The sequence below is a fragment of the Heteronotia binoei genome, chromosome 4, assembly GCF_032191835.1.
Source record: "Heteronotia binoei isolate CCM8104 ecotype False Entrance Well chromosome 4, APGP_CSIRO_Hbin_v1, whole genome shotgun sequence".
Classification (NCBI taxonomy): domain Eukaryota; kingdom Metazoa; phylum Chordata; class Lepidosauria; order Squamata; family Gekkonidae; genus Heteronotia; species Heteronotia binoei.
The window spans coordinates 12,705,573-12,725,228 of record NC_083226.1 but is presented as its reverse complement, the minus strand read 5'-3'; the positions used below and the strand labels follow the sequence as shown (position 1 = coordinate 12,725,228).

At 47.9% G+C, this 19,656-nt stretch overlaps 1 protein-coding gene across 2 annotated transcripts in view; it reads left to right on the top strand.

The window, feature by feature from the left end:
• The window catches only part of GSK3B (glycogen synthase kinase 3 beta), a 121,906-nt gene that overhangs the window by 50,496 nt on the left and 51,754 nt on the right, over positions 1 to 19,656 (top strand). For both annotated transcript variants that reach the window (XM_060236807.1, XM_060236806.1), the window contains exons 3-4: positions 14,010 to 14,093; positions 18,640 to 18,750. In XM_060236807.1, coding sequence (XP_060092790.1) covers positions 14,010 to 14,093; positions 18,640 to 18,750 — 195 coding nt within the window. The remainder of the gene's footprint in view (positions 1 to 14,009; positions 14,094 to 18,639; positions 18,751 to 19,656) is intronic.

Here is a 19,656-nt window from a genome sequence, read left to right as displayed (position 1 = left end):
CCTCTTGCTGGAGAGTGCTCTCCCGCCTCACCCGTCTCCCCTACCTGAAGCAAGCAAAGACAGGAAGAACTGCGCAGGAAGGAAGAGAATCCTCGGGCCCAAGATCTCGGCTCTTAATCTGTGGCTCCCAGGCAGAGCCCAGAAGCTTGCTGAGCTAAGGCCAGCCCAGACATATTTGTGTTTTCCCTGTTTGGCTTATGAGTTGAAACGGTTTTCTGATTTCGGAAATAATAGCAGCACAGAAACACTTCCAACAAATAAATAACTGTAAAGAAAGGGCGGGGCGTGAGGCTGGCAACGTAGGCTGTGGCCTGTAGGACAAAGGGCACTCTGGCGAGCGGACAGCTGCCCAGCCGGCTGTTTCGACAACACTGCTGCAGCAGCTGGCTCTCCGTCGCTCCCCTTGCAGGGACTGTTTGCATCAGAACAGCGGCAATTTTAAGGAAGGCTTGGAGCCTCCTGACTCGCCTCTACTGAGTGACAGCGGATGGCATAGAAGGGCTGCTTGCATCAAGCCAGCAGAGATGCAGTCCCCGTTGCTACAGATCAGATGTGTGATAAACGCCTTGTTCAGGACGTAGAAGGAACTTGGAGCTAAAAACACAGTTGGAAGTGCTGATTATTGGTTTCCTCAAGGGCTGTATTTCAGGGCTGGATACATTATTGGTGGGAATACAGATCCTAAATACATTGAGAGTTGGAGCGAAATGTTGTTTTTAGAGCTATCAAAAAGATCTTTGGGAATGATTACGGGCACACGCGTATCAGCCGCTAATTTCATCTGAGCGGAGAGAATTTTTTATTTCGAAAAGTGGTACCTTACGCTGCACAAAATATCTTGTCTGTGCTTGGGATACCTGGACTTACATGGGAGGTAGATTCAGCCATGTTGGTGTGAAGCAAGGGAACAAAGTTTGAGTCCAGTAGCACCTTTCAGACCAACAAAGTTTAATTCTGGGTATAAGTTTTCACTCAACTGGAGAGCCAGTTTGGTGTAGTGGTTAAGTGTGTGGACTCTTATCTGGGAGAACCGGGTTTGATTCCCTGCTCCTCCACTTGCACCTGCTGGCATGGCCTTGGGTCAGCCATAGCTCTGGCAGAGATTGTCCTTGAAAGGGCAGCTGCTCTGAGAGCCCTCTCTAGCCCCACCCACTTCACAGGGTGTCTGTTGTGGGGGAGGAAGGGAAAGGAGGTTGTAGGCCGCTCTGAGACTCTGTCCTTGAAGGGGCAGCTGCTGTAAGAGCCCTCTCAGCCCCACCCACCTCACAGGGTGTCTGTTGTGGGGGAGGAAGGGAAAGGAGATTGTGAGACGCTCTGAGACTCTTAGGAGTGGAGGACGGGATATAAATCCTATATCTTCTTCAACTCCGGCTGAGTTAATAACACGTTCTTTGGAGATGTTTTTCAGTGCCAGATCTTTTCCTGTATTTTAGAATTAACAAACCGTGCTTGACCTGTCAGTCCTGTGGTTGTTTTATTATGCTACATTAAAGATTGTGTTTTTGCATCAGATAGCTTATCAGGAGCTTGCTTAACTGCTGCAAGACAATGTGTGTGGCATCCCATTGGAAGGACTCTGCAGCTCCCAATATTAATGAGTGGATTATGAGAGCGTGGGAAATTGCTCTTGTATTTATAATGCCATATCAAAGTAGAACTACCGATTGTGAAGATTTAAGGTCTGATAAGTTTACGGAAGGATGGACTTGACTTATAATGGTGTGAAACTATAAGGCTAATGGTGGTCGGTTGCCTTTTGTGTTTTTGTCAAAAATTTATGACAAATGTCCCTTTTTGTGATGTCCTTTTGTGCGTGTTCGCCTTCTTTTTCTTGTTAAAAATGGAAAATTAAAAGAAGGAAAGTAGCAAGGAGCTTCCCTGCTGGTGAGAATCGCAATGATGTCTCCCAGCTGAGAGTCAATGTTTTCATCCTTCCCCCTTGGTGGGGGATGCTTCACAGTAGGGACTGAGTAAGAGATTCTGGGTGGTGGTTATGTGTGTGTGGGGGGGCGGGGGGGCGTCAGAATGCTGTCAGCTGGGAATTGTTGTTCTGATCTTTTCAAAGGGCCAAGCTGTACTACAAGAGCCTCCAGGGCCACGTCTTTGTGCGCCCCGTTCTAACTGACAACAGAACCATCGGTTTCAGAAGGCAGCTGTATTGGGCTACGGTAGAACAGTTAGATTCAAATCTTAGTAGCACTGTAAAGGTAAGGGTAGTCCCCTGTGCAAGCACCAGTCGTTTCCGACTCTAGGGTGACGTCACATCACGACGTTTTCACGGCAGACTTTTTACGGGGTGGTTTGCCATTGCCTTCCCCAGTCATCTACACTTTTCCCCCAGCAAGCTGGGTCCTCATTTTACTGATCCTGGAAGGATGGAAGGCCGAGTCAACCTGGAGCCGGTAGAGACCAACAAAATGTTGGGAACAGAAGCTTTCATGAGTCAAAGATCTCTTCTAGCAAAAAGAGCTTTGACTCTCATTGTTGGTCTTTAAGGAGGCGGCTATGCTTGAGTCTTTCTGTTGCAGACCAGCACAGCTGCCCTGTGAAACTATCTGTTTTGGAAGGAAAATCCTGAGTCAGTTTTAGTTCATGAGCTGGGAGAAAACCCTGCAGAGGAGGGTTTCTTTGACAAAAGGCATGGCTCTTCAGTCCCAAGAAGGTGGTCTGCATCATAAGAACATAAGAGAAGCCATGTTAGATCAGGCCAATGGCCCATCCAGTCCAACATTCTGTGTCACACAGCGGCCAAATATATATATATATATATACACACACACACACAAACACACACACACACACACACTGTGGCTAATAGCCACTGATGGACCTCTGCTCCATATTTTTATCTAACCTCCTCTTGAAGGTGGCTATGCTTGTGGCCGCCACCACCTCCTGTCGCAGTGAATTCCACATGTTAATCACCCTTTGGGTGAAGAAGTACTTCCTTTTATCCGTTTTAACCTTTCTGCTCAGCAATTTCATGGAATGCCCACGAGTTCTTGTATTGTGAGAAAGGGAGAAAAGTATTTCTTTCTCTACTTTCTCCATCCATCCTTTTTGTATTGGATTATGCAGCTTTGCGGTGTACAGGTCTCGCATCTAATATAGGAACAGAGATTGCAAGGACACAACAAAACAAGCTAATTAGGGTAAAAACTAACATATAATGCAAATATATATATTTTTTAAAAAATGTACAGATTGAAAACAAACTTGAAGATGACAGCTGTAGCCAAATCTACGCAAACAGTTTATTCTCTGCTACATAGCCTCTGAAACAGAACTGTCTTCCAGCCTTCCCTTTGCATCTAGCGAAAGGTTCCCGCTACACTCGCCCTAGTATGTCATTCCTGAGCACTGGTTCTCTCAGAAAGCTTGGCTAAGAGAGGGCATTATGAGGAGAATGCTCTCTGAAGAGTGTAACGGGTGTGGGCGAGCGCACTTAGAGATGCAGTTTGCTCAGTCCAGGGGCTCTAGGCCTTGAAGGGGTTTAAAGGTGATAAGGAGCTCTTTGAATTGAGCCTGGAAGCAAATAGGTAACTAGTGTGCTTGACGTAGCACTGGGGTCATATGTCCCAAGCTGCTGGCTCCAGACAGGAGACTCATTGGCGCATGTTGTGCCAGCTGAGGCTTCCAAGCAGTCTTCAAAGGCTACTTTGAGCCACAGAAAATTGCATTACAATAGCACAGTCTGAAGGTTACGGAAGCGTCGATTGGTGTAGCAGACGCTAAATAAGGGGCCAGCTTGTGAGCCAGATGTAATTGAAAGGCGGCACTCCTAGCAGTGTCTCCAACCTGTTTATCCATCAACAGGACTATGCCCAAGAGCAACCCCAGGATCTAAACTTAATTTACTAAGGGAGAGCTTAACTCCATCTGACTTTGGCATATCAAGGCCAGCAAATGCTCTGCGTCACGCTGCGTCATGTGTCTTGTCCGGATTAAGCTTCAGTTTGTTTACCCTCAGCCGCTTGACCACAGCCTCAAGATGCTGGCCCAGGACTTTCTCAGGTGCCTCCAGAGGTTTAGATGCCACGATGTAAAGCTGAGTGTCGTCTGTATCATGGTGACGATCCACTCTGAAGCTCTGATGGATCTTGGCTAAATGTCTTAAATGCAGATTGAAGAGTGATGAGGAAGAAATAGTTGCATACAGCAAGTCTTCCTAACTATCTGCCCTCTGCCTCTCTCTTGAAATGTCACTGTTGTTCAAACTAAAATACCTGTCATCTGACTTGTTCAATCCTGGTGTTCTATACATTCTATGTGACAAAATGGGTTTAAACTTTATTAAGGTTTAAGGTTTATTGGATTTATATCCCGCCCTCAGGGCGGCTCACAACCAGGAAAATAAGAACAATTTAACTGTTAAAACAATAAAACAAGTTAAACAATGAAAATCGTTAAGAACAATTAAAACAGTCTGGTGCTAGTTGTATCTGATGTTTTCTTGCTTCAGATAGCATTCAGTCTATTTTCAAAGTATCTCAGTCACCCCATATCAGTTCTTCGATGTCAGATTAAAGGCCTGCCGGAATAGAGTTGTCTTACATGCGTTGCAGAACTGAGCGAGGTCTCGCAAGGCCTTAGCTTCTTCCGGCAGTTGATTCCACCAATAGGGGGCAGCAGTTGAGAAGGCCTACTCTCTGTAGTCTAGCCTCCCTCGGCCTGGGGATTGCTAATAGATTTTTTTCGTCCCAGATCTAGGTACCCTCTGGGGAACGTGTGGGGAGAGACGGTCCCTAAGGTAGGCAGGTCCTCGGCCATATAGGGCTTTAAAGGTAATAATCAGCACCTTGTAGCAAATCCGGTATACTATTGGCAGCCAGTGCAGTTTCCGCAGCCCCGGCTGTATGTGCTCCCACTTGGGGAGCCCCAATAACAGCCTGGCCGCCGCGTTCTGCACTAGCTGCAGTTTCCGGTTTCGAGACAGGGGCAGTCCCATGTAGAGTAGTCCATTCTCGAGGTGACTGTTGCATGGATCCCGGTCGCCAAGTCACCGCGCTCGAGGAAGGGAACCAACTGCTTCACTCGCCTAAGATGGAAAAAGGCAGATTTGGCAGTGGCTGCTATCTGGGCCTCTGTTGTCAAGGAAGGCTCCAGCAGCACCCCCAAGCTCCTGACCCTGGATGCCATTGCCAGCGGCGCCCCATCAAAAGCTGGTAAGGGAATTTCCCTGCCCAGACCGCTGTGACTAAGGCAAAGAACCTCTGTCTTTGTCAGATTCAGCTTCAGTCGACTCAGCCTGAGCCATCCTGCCACAACTTGCAGTGCCAGGTCTAAATTTTCTGGGGCACAGCCAGACCGGCCATCCATCAGTAGATAGAGCTGGGTGTCATCAGCATACTGATGGCAACCCAGCCCATACCTCCAGGCAATCTGAGCAAGGGGGTGCATGTAGATGTTAAACAGCATCGGGGAGAGCACCGCCCCCTGAGGCACACCACAATTAAGTAAGTGTCTCCGGGATCGCCACCCTTTGTCCCCGACCATATAGGAAAGAGGAAAGCCATTGCAAGGCCAACCCCTGAATCCCTGCGTCGGTGAGACGGTGAGTCAGCACTGATGGTCGACCGTATCGAATGCAGCTGATAAGATCTAACAGCATCAGTTCCGCCGAACCGCCTCGGTCCAGAGGCTGCTGGAGGTCATCCACCAGGGCGACCAGTACTGTCTCCGCCCCATGACCTGGGCAGAAGCCGGACTGATGGGGATCTAGGATGGAACTATTGGACTAATAAAAGATAGCGTAAGATAACTGGGAGATCAGTTGCTTATTGCTTTAGAGCAAACAAAGGAGTAATTGCTGGTATTAAAGGGAAAATTCTTTCACATCTCTTGTCGTGCTGGGTGTGATGTTCTAGACCAGGGGTTCCCACCCATTTGAGCCTGCGGGCACCTTTGGAATTTGAGCCTGGTGGGCACAACCACAAAATGGCTGCCATAGAAAGCTGAGCCTGCCATACAATGGCTGCTGCCACTTCCCTTCAGTCACACAGTGAAAATCCTTGTCATGGTAACTGCTGCTGAAGCAATGTTTAAAAAAACAAGCAAACAAACCTGAACGGTCAATCAAATCTCCAGTGGCCAATCAGAAAGCCCCACCTAGTCCCACCTGCTTTCTAAAAGACTTGGCAGGCCTCAGGCAAGGTGTTTGTGGGCAGTACACCCTGGCACCCACTGGCACCACTTCGGGGGGTCTCTGTTATAGATTTTGTTGAGCAAACACAAGGAAGGAAATCTTAAACCAGGAGTCCCCCCCCCCCAGCCATTTTTAATCTGTGAGCATTTTTGGATGGTGGGAAAGGCTGCTGTAGGAACAAGGGTAATCTCAAAATGTCGGATGGGTGGAGCTAGTCTTAGAATTTTTGGAGGTGTTTTTCCCAGGCTGCTTCTTTCAAAGAACTAAGAAACTGCTTCAGTCTGTTATCTTGATTCAGAATAGTAGTCAAGGAATCTTCAGTCTTAGAAAACCACTACGATCCAGTGTGGTGGGGTGCTCACAGTGTTGGAACAGGATCTGAGAGACCCAGCTTAGGCCCCCCATGCCGTCATGGAAGTTTGCTGAGTGGGCCAGCCCACACACTCTCAGCCTAACCTACCTCTGGTTGTTGTGAGGGTAAAAACGGAGGAGAACGATGTCAGCCACTTCGGGTCCCTACTGGAGAGAAAGACCAAGATGTAAACATTTTAAACCAGGGGTGTCAAACTCATTTGTTATGAGGGCAGGATCTGACATAAATGAGACCTTGTTGGGCTGGGCAATATTTGTACCTATTTAAGATTAGGTAGCAGAGATATAAACTGTATAAAGGACACAGGCAAACACAATCAGATTTTTTAAAAAACAAAACAAAACTTAAAACATGCTTAAAGCATTAGCGCTCATTGGTCTTAAAGGTGCTTCCTTTGTATCCCTCCCATGGGATCCAGGGAACTGGGCAAAGGAAGCTCTGGCTCTTTCCTTCCTTCCCCAAGGGGCCAGAAGGGGGAGGAGCCTCAGCCAATAAAAGGAAGAGAAGCTTGGCTCAGTAGCTCTGCTGTGCAATTGAGAGAGCCTGGCAAAGCAAGCTCTGCCTCCCCCCCCCCCTTCTCTCCAAGGGAGGAGCCTCAGCCAATGGAGAAAATAGAGACTTTGCTCTGTAGCTCCTGTGCAATTGAGCAAGTCTTGCAAAGCAACCTGAGATGCAGAAGGAAGCAAAGGAGAAGGAAGAGTTGCTCGGGGGCCTGATAGAAACCCTCCGAGGGCCTGATTCGGCCCCTGGGCCACATGTTTGACACCCCTGTTTTAAATGGTCTGGTCTGAATCTGCCTGGTGTCTCCAGACTCCGCTTCCTCTGCAGTGCCTCGGTTAACAAGGTTTTGAAGCCCCTCTAGAAGAGGCTGCAGATGTAGATTCCCTCTTCTGCTGCCGCCCGTCCTCGTAACTGTACGTGGCGAACAGCTCCATTGTAATGGCCAAATAGGGCAGCCTCGCCTAGTGCCTCATTGAGTGATAAACGGGCCTGACGTAAAACTGTTTACCAATAATCTGGCTTTAGCCCATCCATATCTAATCAACGTTCCATGCTTCCTGAAGGCAGCAAGCATGCTCAGTTCTTATCAAACTATTTTTTAGAGCTCCTTTCTTTGCAAATTAAAACAAGTAATTTTGTGGGGTGGGTGGGATGAGTATACGTACTTGGGGACTCTGCCGAGGATTAAGAAACATCTGCCTTGTCCGTAGATGGCCACGTTTTGCAGCTCTGCCGATTGGAACTTGGTTCTTAAAAGGAAGGGAATTGGAGCTAAACAGTCTGAAAGGTGCTAGAGAAATATGACAGGGGCTGGTCAGTGAGGTCTTTTAAAAAATCCTAACTCAGATTGTTGCTGCAGAGGGGGTGCAGTGGATAGAATGGTCTTCCCCTTTCTCTTCTTTAAACTGTCAATTCGTATTTAATTGGATTAAGTGATTGCATAGAGATTAGCGTAGCTCTGTGACATTGGACTGGGGTGTCAGAAGGAAAATTCTTTTAATTTCTGATTTGGAGACAACAGGGTTGGTTGGTTGGGGGGGGGGCAGAAATAGGCTTTGCTTTTTTGGCCATAAGTCGGTGTGTTGGTGTTCATGCAGAGCTGTAACGCTTGGGAACTGAATAAACTGCTTACCCAGAGAGTATCTCCATTCAATAGTAGTTTCAAGTTCCAGCCCTTCTCCCCAACCTCTCCTGTGTTTTCGATTGAAGTGTAAAGTGAGACGCACACCACACATACCATGCCACGCTTCTGATGTTTTATAAGCTTCCTGGAAAGCAAAATATAGGTTAACAATGTTTGTGACTTTTCAAATCCTCTCCGCTCCAATCCGGCATGTACTACTGAGTTGCCTTCAGAAGTCTCTGACCCAATAATTCATCTCTCATCGCCTCTGTTACGGTTGGATCTTGTGAAAGTGTTGGCTCTGATACAGTGAACAGACCAACACGGCCACCCACCTAGTCCCCACCTACCAGTTTTCTATTTGGGGTGTATTTAAATAAATTCTTACTGTCCGTTGTAAGGTTTTTAGTACAACGCTTCTCATGCACTCTTTTCATCTGCTTTATCACTGCACTTTTGTTTGGGTATAGTCATCCTCAATCACCTTGTTTGGGCAGGATTTCCAGAGTTTAAAGAAAGACCCAGTTCTGAATTCAATTAAAGTCATGCTGGACATGTGGAGTAGCTTTGCATTCACGCTGGACACGTGGGGTAGCTTTCCGTTTCAAAAGTCTTCTTAGGCACTTGAGAACGTTTTGGGACCTGCCACCCTGTAAAAAAGGCACCAGCTTCACTAGAACTAAATGGAGCCTGACTGCTGGTGTGTTTTATATCAAGGCGGTCACAGAGCAGATTTTTTAACTGACTTCTTTGGAAAACCTAACAGGAGAAGGAGAACTTCTCATTCGGCACGACTCATCCCTAGGCGATGAAGGGTCAACTGCTCGGGCAGTCTAGATGGATGCCAGAATATGACAGCTATTTAAAGGGGAGACCAGAGGGCTGCAGGGGAAAACGTGCATGCCAAGGAAGCTTGGAGAAGGAATCAGGCATAGATTTTGTTTCTGTGTTAAATGCTGTAAACCTTGGATCTAAGAGAGGAGAAATAAACTCCTAATGTTAAGCTAAATGCAACAGATGTTTCAGAAATCTGACGGCACAGGGAAAATCAATGAGATATGTCTCATTGGGGCTCTTTAGCTTGGAGAAACGTCGACTGCGGGGTGACATGATAGAGGTTTACAAGATTATGCATGGGATGGAGAAGGTAGAGAAAGAAGTCCTTTTCTCCCTTTCTCACAATACAAGAACTCGTGGGCATTCGATGAAATTGCTGAGCGGTCGGGTTAGAACGGATAAAAGGAGGTCCTTCTTCTCCCAAAGGGTGATTAACATGTGGAATTCACTGCCACAGGAGGTGGTGGCAGCTGGAAGCATAGACAGCTTCAAGAGGGGATTGGATAAAATGGAGCAGAGGTCTATCAGTGGCTATTAGCCACAGTGTGTGTGTGTGTTATGGGTGGAAATACCAACTTTTGCTGCGCCTTTGAACAAAGTTGGAGTCCAGTGGCACCTTTAAGACCAACAAAGTTCCTCAGAGAGACAGAAAGCTCACACTTTGAATAAGACGTCGTTGGTCTTAAAGGCGCTGCCGGACTCCAGCTTTGCTCTGCTGCTTCAGACCAACATGGCCGCCCACCTGGATCTTTCTTCGCCTTCTAATCTTATCACTCACCTGATCAGAAGCTCTGAGGGTGACCTTTAAATGGGAAAGCAGTTAGCCAGGTAACCAGAGAAGAGAGCTGCGTAACGAAGAGCGGCTTTAACTAACCTCACCCTGCCTGAGCCGATACGTGTTCAGATCGTGAGATGTTACCGTTTGATATACTCCAAACTGAAACTCAAGGACCTCCCCCGTTGCTGTTTTGCTGCCTTTGCTCCGTTTTCTTGCAATCGTTTTAGCCTCTCTGGCTTAATGCTCAGCAGTAGAAAAATAATCTTGGAATCTGCATGTTATTAATGTGCTGTCTATGAATGCACTGACTGCTAAGAAGGTAACACACAGCAATTTTAATAAGTTTTGGCCCTGGAAATTTTAACATCGCATCTCAATTTTATCGTGCTTTGACTGTTGTTTTATTAATCACTGCTTGGGCAGTTTTTGTTATATTGTTGATGGCCCTTGTCTGTATACAATTTATCTTCCTACCTACTCCAAACCATTGTGACTTGGAGCAGATGGTCATGGAGCCAGTTTGGCGTAGTGGTTAGGTGTGAGGACTCTTATCTGGGAGAACCAGGTTCGATTCCCCACTCCTCCACTTGCACCTGCTGGGATGGCCTTGGGTCAGCCATAGCTCTAATAGAGAGCCAGTTTGGTGTAGTGGTTAAGTGTGCAGACTCTTATCTGGGAGAACCAGGTTTGATTCCCCACTCCTCCACTTGTACCTGCTGAGATGGCCTTGGGTCAGCCATAGCTCTGACAGAGGTTGTCCTTGAAAGGGCAGCTGCTGTGAGAGCCCTCTGCAGCCCCACTCACCTCACAGGGTGTCTGTTGTGGAGGAGGAAGGTAAAGGAGATTGTAGGCCATTCTGAGACTCTGTCCTTGAAAGGGCAGCTGCTGTGAGAGCCCTCTCCAGCCCCACCCACCTCACAGGGTGTCTGTTGTGGGGGAGGAAGGTAAAGGAGATTGTGAGCCGCTCTGAGACTCTGTCCTTGAAAGGGCAGCTACTGTGAGAGCCCTCTCCAGCCCCACCCACCTCACAGGGTGTCTGTTGTGGGGGAGGAAGGTAAAGGAGATTGTGAGCCGCTCTGAGACTCTGTCCTTGAAAGGGCAGCTACTGTGAGAGCCCTCTCCAGCCCCACCCACCTCACAGGGTGTCTGTTGTGGGGGAGGAAGGGAAAGGAGATTGTGAGCTGCTCTGAGTGGAGGACGGGATATAAATCCAATTTCATCTTCTTCTTCTACGTGAGGTGACACAACCTTGGACTATGCATACTATGGCCATCAGCTCTTTCCTTACAGGTCCTTATCTTAGGTGGTGTGTAATATCCACAACCTTTGAACCAGCCGCTCAAGACACCATGTGCTCCAGACATCCATCACAGACTGTTCTGTCACAGACTGTTCTGCCTGTGTTCCTCAGGATCAGATCTACCAAAGAGCCACATCCCCATTCCTTTGGTGTGAGAGGGCAGTGTTTTGCTGTCTGAGGAACAAGTGCTTTCCTATGGTGTCCCATACTCCCTACTCTGAGAACCTTCTTCTTCCTGAGGGCAGAGCCATCAGTGGAAAGGGGCTTCAGCAGGTCCCTTTAGCAGGTCACTGGAGGTCTCATCTCCATATCTTGAGGTGGCTGCCGGTTTGCAACTTTAGCCTCAAGGGCATGAACTTGTTCCCTTGGGAGCCAGGAGCTCCTTGCATGTACCAACAACTTTTGCCTGGAAAAACAAATAAACCATATATTTATTTGCGTATTCAGAACATGGCATGCCACTTTTCCACCCAGCTTGAGGTCCCCGAGGCAGCGAACAGTCAAAATGATTAAAATTGTTTTTAAAAATACACATTACAAAACTAGTTAAAAACAGCAATTGAGCAAAACACATAAACAGGAAGGAGGGTCAGTGTAGGAATGCCAAACAAGAAAGATAAGTCTTTACCTACTGGTTGAAGACTGTGATTGGGGCGGGCAGGCAGGGAGATGAATCTCCTCAGGGAAAGAATTCTGTAATTTTGATGTCATGGCTTGGAAGGCCTTTTTCACGTAGCCACCCATCTAACATTAGACACCAAGGGTACCTAGAAGGGTCCCTGGAGATGACCACAGTGAATGGGTAGGTCTGTAGATCCTTGAAATCTCTTGGTCATAAGCCATCAGCTCTGTAGAAGGATTTCTGATGACGGGAAGCATGAGCAAAAGTTGGGGTAGCTCTGAAGAGAGGCAGTTTGGTATAGCGGTGAAGTGTGCGGACTCTTATCTGGGAGAACCTGGTTTGATTCCCCACTCCTCCACTTGCACCTGCTGGAATGGCCTTGGGTCAGCCATAGCTCTGGCAGAGGTTGTCCTTGAAAGGGCAGCTGCTGTGAGAGCCCTCTCAGCCCCACCCACCTCACAGGGTGTCTGCTGTGGGGGAGGAAGGTAAAGGAGATTGTAGGCCGCTCTGAGACTCTGTCCTTGAAAGGGCAGCTGCAGTGAGAATCCTCTCCAGCCCCACCCACCTCACAGGGTGTCTGTTGTGGGGGAGAAAGGTAAAGGAGATTGTAGGCCGCTCTGAGACTCTGTCCTTGAAAGGGCAGCTGCTGTGAGAGCCCTCTCAGCCCCACCCACCTCACAGGGTGTCTGTTCTGGGGGAGGAAGGGAAAGGAGATTGTAGGCCGCTCTGAGATTCGGAGTGGAGGGTGGGATATAAATCTAATAATATCTTCTCCTCCTCCTCCTTGCGGCCCCCTCTCCCACAGGAGGCATGGCTGCTTCTGCCACCTGTCCTGCATGTTTTAAACAGCCCTCCCTCTCCCCACTGTCACCTTCTTCTCCTGAAGGGCTGCAGAGGCGAAAGCTAAGAGGGTAGGGGCTGCCCCCTCCCTCCCAGGTGATTTAAATCATGCTGGAGGTTGCCCAGAGCAGCTGCTGCCCTTCCTGCGCTAAGAGGGTGGGGCCTTCCTGGGAGGGGCAACATGAGCCACTGCCGGCTTCCCTCGTGATTTAAAGGGCCCACTGATTGGCTGATCCTTTAAATGGCGCAGGAGTGGGGTGTCTGCTCAGGCAGTGCCTGTAGCAGCAACAGGGGAAGGCCATGGATTGGGGGGGGGCCTGGGGGACTTGGGGAAGGCCAAGTTGGGGGGGGCGTCAGGAACTTGGGGGACAGGGCTCCCCATAGCTACAGGTCTGCAAGCCATATAAGGCTTTAAAGGTCAGTACCAGCACCATGGATTGGGTCTGTAAGCTGACCGGGAGCCAGGGTAGGAAGAACAAGATTGGAGTGATGGCTGTCCCTGTGACCCACTCCAGCTAGCATTCTGGCTTCAGCCTTCTGTACTTTAGCTTCTGAATGCACTTTAAGGGCAGCATTCCGTGCAAATTCACAGGGTATCCCTCATGTGCTTTTGTCTTTTAACATTTTTTTTAATTTAAACCTAAAGTGTCGAGGATTATGCAGTCCTCTAATAAAGAGAGAAGAGTGCAGGACCTTGGCTTCATCAGCATGTCGCTTGACCTGAGCCAATGTGCTTAATTCACTGAATGGACAGGATAGGCAAACTGGTTTAGATTCCCCATTTATGGAGAGCAGATGGACTGTGTATATATTCAAATGCCATGGCAGATTTGAGCTTGGTTGGAACTTTGCAAACCAGGTAGCCGTAGAAGTGCTCTGTTCTCCCTCCTGAAGAGTGCGAATGAAAAGGAAAAATTGACTTCATGCCTATCACAGGTTTGTTGCAGTCATTGACAGACCCCAATATTTAAGTCCTTTGCACATGTGGAAACATCATTAAGTTGTATGCTAATTTGTTGTTCATATGTATAGAGGCATCTGCCTATATATGTGGAACATAAACACCCTTTCCATGTATCTGAAGATGTGTGTGTGCAAACAAAAGTTCATACCTTGAATAAACTTTTGTTGGTGTATAAATAATAATAATAATAATTTTATAAAGGTGCCATTGGACTCTAAATTTGTTCAGACCCTAATCTTTTCTTACGTATGTTTGTTCAACAGATACAGTCATTACCAAATAGGAAACTTGATTTAAATCATTCTTCTTATGATCTGCCTTGATTTCAAAATCAGTTCATGTATGTCCTTAGTCTGCTTAGCTGCAGGCAAAGCAAATCTTGCCTCATTGTACACCCTTTCATTACTTTGGTGAAAGTTAAAGCAAAAAAGGTTTTTGTAATAATTTCCTGTAGCTCTTAGGAAAGGAACTATTTCTTTTTGTTTTGCCCTTTGGATAATAACTAGCAAAACATTCTCTTTTTCAGAATCGAGAGCTTCAAATCATGAGAAAGCTCGATCACTGTAACATTGTCAGATTGCGTTATTTCTTTTACTCCAGTGGAGAGAAGGTAAGTTTAGCACTGGGAGTTTGGTGTAGTGGTTAAGTGTGCAGACTCTTATCTGGGAGAACCGGGTTTGATTCCCCACTCCTCCATTTGCACCTGCTAGCATGGCCTTGGGTCAGCCATAGCTCTGGCAGAGGTTGTCCTTGAAAGGGCAGCTGCTATGTGAGCCCTCTCCAGCCCCACCCACCTCACAGGGTGTCTGTTGTGGGGGAGGAAGAGAAAGGAGATTGTGAGCCGCCCTGAGACTCTGTCCTTGAAAGGACAGCTGCTGTGAGAGCCCTCTCAGCCCCACCCACCTCACAGGGTGTCTGTTGTGGGGGAATAAGAGAAAGGAGATTGTGAGCCGCTCTGAGACTCTTCGGAGTGGAGGACAGGATATAAATCTAATATCTTCTTCTTCTTGGGAGGGGGAGGCATGTGGGAAAAGCTGCAATATGTGCTCAGAAGATAGGTGTACCCTAGACCAGCAGTCCTCAACCCTGAGCAATCTGAAGCCCCCGATTTAGATTTTAAATGTCACTGTCTTCCAGGTGTGGCAGAATAGATTTACTGCACTGTAAACGTGAGGGTACTTTCTCCCCAGACTCCCCCTACCAGCTTGCAGCCTCATCAGAAAGCTGCATATTGCCCTTCTCTTTTGAAGAAATTGGATTTATATCCCGCCCTATACTCCGAATCTCAGTCTCAGAATGGTCACAATCTCCTCTACCTTCTCCCCGCCCCCCAACAGACACCCTGTGAGGTAGGTGGGGCTGAGCGAGCTTTTTTACAGCAGCTGCCCTGTCAAGGACAATTCCTACAGAGCTATGGTTGACCCAAGGCCATTCCAGCAGCTGCAAGTGGAGAAGTGGGGAATCAAACCCGGTTCTCCCAGATAAGAGTCCATGCACTTAACCACTGCACCAAACTGGCTCTCTTTTGTTCATTTTGGCAGCATGCCACCACCTCGGGGTTGAAAATCTGCCCCTCCATCTTTTAGTGCTACCGGAGGATTGTCACTAAAGAGATACGTTTTGTTGGCATTGCTGAGAGGCAAGGCTGCTAGTGGGGATGTGTGCATGGCCTTTAGTTAAGCAACTTTATTACTACAAGGCACAAACAGGGTAGCTACAAGAAGAGAAAAAGAACCCCCCCCCCCCAAGGTGACTGGCTAGTTACTTAAAATATTTTACTATCTGGTCCTGCTGGTTGCACGGGGCTCCCACCCCTGAACCACAAGCATCCTCCAGCATCATTCTCCTGTCATCCCTCATCCCAGCCGCACGTACAAATGAGCACACTTCCCTCACTGTGTTTTCATCCCTCTCAGCTCCAAAGAGAGGGACAGCAGCCCTTTTCAGACACCCACATGGACTGAGACACCTGCAGCTCAAGCCTGTCAGAATTGGTCCCCCAGTTGAGAGGTGTTAATGCATCAAAGAGCCGGTGTGTTTTCCTTATAGATTGTAAATGACCCTCTGGGTTTGGGGAAATTTATCTTTTCTCTGCCCGTCTCAGAGAGGCCAGCCCACCCTTTCATCTCCATAAGGGTTGACCGCCTGTATGCCTCGTGGGTGCTTCTGTCACCTCAGTCCTCAAGACAACACTTTGGGACCTTCCCAGTTGCATCTTGAAAATATGAACATATGAAGCTGCCTTATACTGAATCAGACCCTTGGTCCATCAAAGTCAGTCTTGTCTGCTCAGACTGGCAGCGGCTCTCCAGGGTCTCAAGCTGAGGTTTTTCACGCCTATTTGCCTGGACCCTTTTCAGTTGGAGATGCCGGGGATTGAACCTGGGACCTTCTGCTTCCCAAGCAGATGCTCTACCACTGAGCCACCGTCCCTCCCCTGCTCTCCAGGGTCTCAAGCTGAGGTTTTTCACGCCTATTTGCCTGGACCCTTTTCAGTTGGAGATGCCGGGGATTGAACCTGGGACCTTCTGCTTCCCAAGCAGATGCTCTACCACTGAGCCACCGTCCCTCCCCTGCTCTCCAGGGTCTCAAGCTGAGGTTTTTCACGCCTATTTGCCTGGACCCTTTTCAGTTGGAGATGCCGGGGCTTGAACCTGGGATCTTCTGCTTCCCAAGCAGATGCTCTACCACTGAGCCACAGCCCCTCCCTGTGTCTCTCCAGGGCCTCAAGCTGAGGTTTTTCACGCCTACTTGCCTGGACCCTTTTTAGTTGGAGATGCCGGGGATTGAACCTGGGACCTTCTGCTTACCAAGCAGATGCTCTACCACTGAGCCACCGTCCCTCCCCTAATGTTTGTATTGTGTCTCCCAGGTCAGATCTCAGAAAGTTGATTCTCTTAAGGTCTCGACTTGGCCCCGACCCAAGTTCCAATCAGTGTCACCTTTTGGTTGGAAGGGACTTTGCACTGGGGGAAACGAGAGACTTCCTTGTTGGCTGATGATGTGGATCTAGAGGCCAGCTGGCAGGAATGGGAAGAGACCTGAGAACACACTTTCAGAGCTCCTTATAGAAAAAGACTAGCATCACATACCACCTGAACTTCTGGTATTCAGTTGAAAAACACCATTGGCTGTTAATTGTCCATGGAGAGGTGTTGGTGTCGGTCTCTTTCTTTAATGAAATCTCTTGCGTTGAGAATGAAGGAAACGGGGGTTTTTTTATACCAGAAGTTACTACAATGACTGCATTAGGACCAGGGCTTTTTTTGTAGCAAGAACTCCTTTGCATATTAGGCTTACACCTCCCTGATGTAGCCAATCCTCCAAGAGTTTACAGTAGGCCCTGTAAGAGGAGCCCTGTAAGCTCTTGCAGGATTGGCTACATCAGGGGGGGAATAGCCTAATATGCAAAGGAGTTCCTGCTATAAAAAAAGCCCTGATTAGGACTATACTCTCAACCAATTGGCGCTTATAGGAAGAAGCTGTTTCCAGAGGCCAATCAGTCCATTTTCTAGCTAGGTCTGGAAGGTGGTCTGGAAGCGACCACAAGTGGAAGTGTTGTGAGCTCCCTTCCTCCAGAAGAGGGGGAAGCCAGTTCTTCTCCTGAGGTGGACAGTCCTTGTCCTCATTCCCAAGAAAACCGGAAGGGCTTCTTTTTTCACTTTAACCAAATGGCACAAGTTTCACCTTCTGCCTTTATAAAGGACTGACTTCCAGGGCTATCCTCATAAGAACCTCTTTGTTAGTAGGACAGGTGCCTCCTTTCCCGATTGAGTCCGGATTGATGCTGAACAGCCTGGATGCAAGGAAGAATCCCCTCCTTCCCCCACCTCTCACTCCTGCATTGAAAAGTTGCAGGTTTAGAGGCTGTAGTTGAGTGTAGATCATCTCTCGGCCGTGACCCACATATTGCTCTAGTGAATCTTTGTCCAAGTGCCAAGGCAGCTCTGTAAGCTTGGAAGGAAAACGTTTTGAGTACAAGAAATCTGAAATCGGGACTGAAGAATTACCAAGCTTAAGCTGTCAAAATAAGACCCATTGCCCAGCATTGCCCAGTTGCTGGAAGCCTGCTTCCAAAGCCAGTCACCTTGAGTATTCAAACATAGTGATCACTGCTTGCCACTTTCTAATTCAATCCACACTTTGAAGGCTTTCTAGGAAGTGAGGGCCAGTGGTCTCCAAACCTTAGCGTAATTCTGTGCAGTGCATTTTCGTCCCATGACCAGCAGTCTGAGTGCTCAAAATGCTGTACATAAATGCTAAGGATGATTATCCTGGATTACTCTTCAAAGAGAGTGAGCAAGTCATAGATACGTCTTTCCTTTGCTGCTACCCGTGCTGGCAAAATAAAAATTATATGCTGAGAATCATTCAAAAATGGGGGGAATGTCGAGTGAGGGGGCAAAGAGATGTAGAGTGGGGGGGCAAAGCAGAGGCTATGGCTACCAAACCAGGCTGACGGCCCGTTCCCAAAACGGGTGTGGCATTTGGGTAGCAAATATTTCACCAGGTAAGAGAAGGGAAGTAAAACCGCACGGCTTGTGTTAACAGACAGCTCCCCAGAAGGGATAATCGCGGGCATCTGTTTCTTTCTTAATTTGAGGGCAGGTTCTGATCCCAGTTGGAAGGCAAGAAGCTCGAGTCCAAAACAAGAGGCTCTTTTCTTTCCAGGCTCGGTGAGAGGGGAGGGGATGAGATGGGCAGTTAGCCACGCCACCTGATTGGTCAGGGCAGAAAGGACTGAGTTCTAGGAACGGAGAGCAAGTTTCCAGGCAGGGAGAGGGCATGCGGTGGCACTTGGCGTTGGGATATACCAAACAGTCCCCTTTGCAAACACGCTGCTTAAAAAACAAAACCAGCCAGCCACTTGGTTGAAGTGATAAAATAAAACGAATCTCATTGCCTGTCTGATCGCATTTGCATTGGGGAAAAGCTGTATGAGCAGATGTAGCTTCTACAGACCTGATTTGACCCAGGCAAAGAAAATTAATACATTTCCTGTCATGTTCCTTATTAACACTGGCAGCTTTTGTCACATTCTTTGCACACTACGACTCTGTGCAATGCTGCCTGTGTGCGAATATATTATACCGATTCCATTATGAGTACGTAATCTCTTACATTTCTCTTCCTCTCACCTTTTTTCCTTCTTCCAGAAAGATGAAGTATATCTTAATTTGGTTCTGGACTATGTCCCTGAAACAGTATACAGAGTCGCCAGGCATTATAGTCGGGCCAAGCAGACACTCCCGATGATATTTGTGAAGGTAGGCGATCACGTGTTTGAATGCTGGGGACTTCAGAGATACAAGACAGCTTGCGTTGTGAAGATAATGGGACCGCCTCTGGCAACTGAGGGTTTCATCATACGAGATTGTATTGGTGGACTGGGGGGGGGGGGGATATGCACAATCATACCTGAAGGGTTTTTCAGCACTGGGGGGGCGGATATGCACAATCATACCTGAAGGGTTTTTCAGCATATTTTGGCAGCAAGAGTTTCCTTGTGTACAAGAGTCCCCCCCTTCCCACTCAACCCCCCCCCCAAAAAAAAAAAACAAAAGCAAAACCTCCAGAGTTTCTTTGTGTGTGAAGAATTTCCCTGTGCTGTGCTGGAGCTGAGCACTGCTTGCAGTTTTCTAGAGCTAAGCCTCCCCTTCCCCCACCGGCTGCACCTCCTTTCAGTTCTCCTTCACTCAAACTCTGCTCTGAAGACTCTGGATGGTGCTCTGCACAGATGTAGAGCGCCAGTAAGTCAGCCCTCAAAGCACACCAGTTACAGGTGAGCAGCTTGTTTTTTTTCTTGTAGTACCCAAGGAATACAGGTGGGGGAAGCAAAAAAAAAAGCTACAGGAATCTCCAGAGAAAAAATGGTGTAGATACTGCAAAGGGAATAGTCTTGTACAGTCTGCCCGAATGAGAGGGTTTTGCTCAAAGCACGTCCAGTCTTACAGCTAACAAATACTGACTCGCTTAGCAGATCAAGTTATCGTCTGGTGCTAAGTAAGGACAAAGGCTGTTCTGGTTCTTTAAAAATAACATTATTTTCTGTAGTACCATTCCAGATGATTTGCTGGGATGTGGGAATGGCTGTATAAAGAGGATACCTTAAATCAGGGGTCCGTGGCTCATCAGCAACCGGGCCGCCGCCCCCCCCGTGCCCCTCTGCGGCG